We start from the raw sequence: 5,365 nt of genomic DNA, 5'->3' as shown, positions 1-5,365 counted from the left end.
CGGGGGCGGCGTGCCCGCTGCCCTGCCCGCTGCCCTGCCCGCTGCTGGGGACGGGCCACGCCGGCTGCCCGGGGAGCATCCCTCGGGGGCCGTATGCTGGGCGAGGGGCCTCGTGCAAGGCACGCGGGCTGCAGGCACGGCACGGCAGGCGACACGCGTGCTCCACGCTCTCCGCCGGCGCAGATTTTGCAGCGGCTGTGTCAGCACGGGATGCAAAGCGCCCGGCGGGTTTGCACGTGGGAGCGGATTGAGTCAGGCATCACACACTCACTCCTTATTCATTCGGCTACGCGAGCCGCTGGGCAGAGGCTAAATTCTCCATGACCTTTGGACACTCATTTAAACCATGGAAAGGGTGATGGGCAGCCAGCAGGCAGGGAAAAGAGGCAAATGGCCTTCGCCAGATGGCAGTGGATGCTGCCGTCAGAGCCTCCATCCTGGGGTGTTCCCCGAGTTGGGGCGAGTGCCTGGTGCCTGGCACAGGGTGGCAGGGCTGACCACCACCCTCTGGCCTTTCGTCCTCCAAAACCAAGCGGTGTGGCTCGTGGGACAGCTCCGTGCTGGCGGTCACTTACCTGTCCCTCCTGGGGCAAGCCCCTGCTGTGGTCTGCAGACCAAAAGCCGGGCTCAGACCCCGAGCTGAGCCCCAGCCTGTGGCCTTCAGGGGCTCCTGCACTCCTGGACCTGCTTTTGCTCATCAGACACTTCCATCCAGCCAAAGCGAGCAGAGATGCTCTGGTAGAAAGGGGCCTGAGAAGAGACTGAGACCAGCTGTGCTGCAGGGAGGGAGCCACCGCGGCACAGCCGAGGCCAATGACAGCTTTCCCGAGGGCATCATCTTAGAAAGCGGCTCTTCGGAGGCGAGGTGATTCAAGGGGAAAGCCTGCAACAGTCATTCTGGGAAGTTTCCATTTGAATCGCTGCAAAGAGCAGTTTTTCCATGATAAACAGATTGCTTCAGTTCCCCAGCAGCACTGGGGGGGGGGAGTCACCGCCACCCCCTCCCTCCGCGGCCCTTTCTGCACGGGGCCCTGAGTCATCCTCCACCCAAAGGCTCGTCCGTCGGGGCCGGGCACACGGTGGGGACGGGCAGGGCCCCGGCGGGATCCACGCCTGCAGCCACCATGGTGCCCTCAGGAGCCCTCCCACACCACAAGGGGAATTCAGCCCCAGCACAGCCGGTACGGCTTTGAGGTCAAACGCTTGTTTGAAATCAAGAACCAGCGAAAACCCCTCCCCAACTGACTCCTGAGTGGAGTGCGCAGAGCCAGGGCCTCCTCCGAGGCTCCCAGGGCGTGCTCGGGCTTTTTTATTTGCGAACTGGGGCTCTGGCGTGCTGGTGGGGTCGAACGCTTTGACTGTACAGGCAACGCTTACGGGAATCCCTGTCTCACCGACGGCAAGCGGAGCCTTCCCGCCTGCCTTGTCCCCATACCACCCAGGTATGGTCGTTCAAGGGGTGTTGCCCAGGTATGCTCTGGGGCTGCCCAGCACCTCATGTTTAACCTGCACCCCCAGAGCAGCACCCCAGCCTCGGCTGACCTTCGGGAGCGTGATATTTTGGCACTGCTGCGGTGCTGCTCGTACAGCTGTTGAAGCCGCCGCAGAGGAAACACCGCTCGTCTCCTCCTTGGGTAGTCACCAAGACCAGGTCGGGTACCTCACGTCCCAACCACCTCCAAGACAAACTTCTAAGCGGTAGAGGTCAGCGAGGGAGAGGAATCCCGCTCCCTGCACCGCTTTAATCCTATGGAATAATGCATACTATGAAGTGAAATCTGGATCTGGTCCAGCACTCACTGAAGGCAATGACAGACCTCCCACTGATTTCAATAGGAGCAGGAGTGAGCTGGGGTTTTTAATCAGCATGGTACCAGCAACAGTAATAGCTCGTCAAGCCCCGGCGTTACCCGTGCGGTGTAATGCAGCTAGAATACTTCAGAATGTGGTTGCCTGCGCCCATAGGTCGCATTTCATCTCAAATCACACCGATTTCATGACGACACGTGCTAATAGCATGCGATAATCATCAGTGACTGCTTCCATTCGGGATGAAATATTACCCCCGCTGCGCACCAATCGATAGCTGAGGTAAAACTCTGCCGGCAGGTTTCCAAACCCCCGCTGCAGCAGGAGGAGAGTGCTGGGAAAGGCCCTGAACATGGGCATAACCTTATTAATGATTCGGCGTCAAGAATAGAAATAAGAGTTAAATCTTCCATAAGCTGCTCAGCTCCACATTCATGTTGTATACATCCTCAGGCTAAAGTGCAAATACGAACTCCGTGCATACCCCGTGACAAGGATAAGTAATATTTCAGGCCTAACTGTTTGCATATTCATCAGTACTTTCAAAGCAGAATATATCTTTGCCTTTTTTCTAGCTGCCTCTGAAAGGAGGCACGCAGCGAGGCTACCGGGAGAGCCCCGCACGGGAGAGGGGAACATTGCAATACTTCCAGCAGCACCACGGGCCGAAGGAAAGATAAAGCTGTATTGCAGAGAGAAAACTAATTACTCCTTGTGTGGCAGCTCTGGCGATGACAGACCGCTGCCACCATTTTTTGGCCTGAGTTGTTGTTCAGAAAACAATAAAGTGGCATCCTGTCCTGGGTAATGGAATAAAAAGCAGAGGTCGGGAGAGTAGATAAAATGGACCTCTGGGGACAAGCCCGAGGCTGCAGACGGCTGACCCGGCTCTTCCCCAGTCGGCATTTTCGCCCCCACAGAGCGGGCTTCCCCGGCCGCAGCCCGGCGCAAAGGTGGACGGGCGCACACGGGCGCGGGGCAGTGCTGAGCCAGCCGAAGACCCGGCGTCCCGCGGCAGACACCTACCTGCCTTAACCAGTTCTGCCTTAACCCGGCCATGCCACAGGACTGTTGGCAGCCTGAGACCCAGGCAGGATTGCGGCTCCGTGTGGACGTAACGAGTCGGGTACGGGGAGGCCGGGAGCAACCAGCATGGGACAGACCCTATCCAGGTCCCATTTGCCTGAGGGCAGCAGCATGCACGAGAGGAGACTGGGGAATCTACCTTGTTATTTTCGGGCATTCCTCAGCGTTGCTTCTTGCAAACTAGTCCCAAACTCCTCTGTTTTCCCTCAGCTGTGTGGCGTTACCCAGCCTTCCCCAGTTTTGCAGTTTTTAACGAGGCACACGCAGTGAAAAGCCCTTCCCAGCCAGAGCTTTACTGTTTTGCCGTTTCCAAAGGCACTGGGCGTAATGGCAATAGCTGACTCCACGGAGTGACGTGGCCAGAGCAAAAACACACCCGGGAGAAAGAGAAAGGTATAAGAAATAAATTATTTCAAAATGCCAGGTAGAAGTATTACCCTCTGTTTCTTAAAACCCCAGCATGGGAGTGCGGTGCCCTGGGAGCCTGGGCAGAAGAGCGCAGGCACCCCCTCCATCGCGCCCGCTGTTTCTAACGGTGCAAAGGTCCTGCTTGCCCGGCCATCGAGCCCAGGGGCGGAAACGGACATATTCAACGTAGGGGCCAATTAGCAGTTTTTACCTGGCCAGCTGCCACTGAGAGGTATTTGGATATTTCTCGAGTGCCACGAAGCGCCTGGAGAAGGGCGGTGGGAAAGGTCTGGAGCTTCGGCCTGGCCTGGAGAAGGGCGGTGGGACTGGAGCTTGTGAGAACCGCGTCTCCTGGCTCCGGCAGCACGCCGCGAGTCAGGGTTACAAAACATGAATACCCCATGTCGCATAGCGAGGGGCAGTATCACCGGCTCCGCTGGCTACAGTTACGCGACCTGAACCCAGCAGAGTAATTTCGCCTCCAGCCCTGCGGAGCTCGGGAGCGGTATGCAGCACCGGCTGGGCTCATCCCGCCTCTGCCCCCGTCTGCCCGGGCATTCCCGACCCTCTCCTTCCATCCCGAGCATCACACCAAATGTCTAAAGGGAAAAAAGACTTGCTCAATACCTGCTGCTTTTTCCACGATGAAGCAGCTAAAGCAGAAACAGCAATTATCTGGTTCAGTCTGGTGCTGCTGGCCTGGAACATGCCATGACAACGTGTTTCTTGTTTCAAAGCCTCTTTTGTACTAGGACACAGTTCAAGGGATCTTGCAATGCCTGCATTTGTAAACACGCGGCACTTGCAGCTACACGCTTTGCAGATGAAAGCCAGGGCAGAGCAGAAGGGCACTTCTCCCCGCCATGGCCGTGTCACGGCCGGGGGGAGCGCTCCCCCTCGGCTCGGTGTCTGCAGGCGGACGTGCTGATTCAGGGACTCGGGAGCCCTGGGGCTGGTTAACCATGCGTGGTCCTCAAAAGTCACGGCACGTTCAGAAAAATGGAGTCCTGGAAAAGAAAAAAAAAAAAAAAGGGGAAAAAAAAAAATCACAGCAAAAAATGTGCGTCACTGCAGATTATTTTAGGCCCTGGTCCATGCATAATGCAAATAAGCAGCTCCCGGGGTACATGCCTGTAAAAACCATCCAGTCCCATAGCAATCGGTTATAGGAGCTTTCCAAACAGGTGGTGAAAAGCTAAAATGATGTGTCTCTGTGTCCTCACCGGGGTTGGGAAGGGCCCTCGCTTTCAGGAAGGCTCTTACCCTACCTCCACAGGGCCGGTATAAAACAGGACTGAGACATTAAAAAAGCCAAGAGCATTTCTTTCCTTTTGAGGCAATCCCGCGCTCGTATTAACCAAACCACGCTCAGCATCTCCACGACCTCCTTTGATCTGCTCCGAACCGGGCTGCCTCCTTGCGCTTACTTTTCACGCACGCTGGCTTTATTTTTTGCTTTTTCTAAAAATCATTGTATCCTTGCCTTACTTCAAGGAGTCGCTCGGGAAGCCCTATTTATGGGTTGAAATGCTGCTGAAAGAGTTATTGCCATGTTATTCAGCTGTTGTGCCAAGCCTGCATGGAGATCGGGTTTCTGCTGAAAGGGTGCCAGGCACGTCTTTTTCCAGGAACCAGCAGCCGTATTTAGCCTCCGGCTGCACATGAAAGACTGCAGTCGGAAACGTGACATTGTGTCAACATTTGAGGCAGGTCAGAGCTGGGTGAGACCATGAAAACAAGTCCGGGGAACTCAGCACGCCCCGCCGGCGCGGTGCGGCGCGGCACGGGCTGCCACGACCTGGCGCCATGCCGGGGGTCGGCCCCTCCATCGCCTTCCTCCCTCGGCCCCCGTCCGCGTTGCCCCCTCTCCTCTTTGCACCGCCACGACCTGGCGCCATGCCGGGGGTCGGCCCCTCCATCGCCTTCCTCCCTCGGCCCCCGTCCGCGTTGCCCCCTCTCCTCTTTGCACCGGGACGGAGCGTGACGGCTCTGCCAGGTGGGCGACGCCGCGGTGGGATGGCGGCGGGGCATTCCCGCAGCAGGCAGAGGCAGGGCGGGGGGG

The 5,365-nt window shown here is 57.5% G+C and overlaps 1 protein-coding gene across 1 annotated transcript in view; it reads right to left on the bottom strand.

Annotated features, from left to right (window-relative positions):
• Nucleotides 1–5,365, bottom strand: part of LOC103902845 — a 9,242-nt gene that overhangs the window by 793 nt on the left and 3,084 nt on the right. The window contains exon 4 of the mRNA XM_009283958.2: nucleotides 3,931–4,310. Within this exon, the coding sequence (XP_009282233.1) occupies nucleotides 3,931–4,310 (380 nt within the window). The remainder of the gene's footprint in view (nucleotides 1–3,930; nucleotides 4,311–5,365) is intronic.

The sequence above is a fragment of the Aptenodytes forsteri genome, unplaced genomic scaffold, assembly GCF_000699145.1.
Source record: "Aptenodytes forsteri isolate BGI_AS27 unplaced genomic scaffold, ASM69914v1 Scaffold267, whole genome shotgun sequence".
Taxonomy (NCBI): domain Eukaryota; kingdom Metazoa; phylum Chordata; class Aves; order Sphenisciformes; family Spheniscidae; genus Aptenodytes; species Aptenodytes forsteri.
Note: the sequence above shows the minus strand (reverse complement) of the source record. Positions and strands in the feature narration are given on the sequence as shown.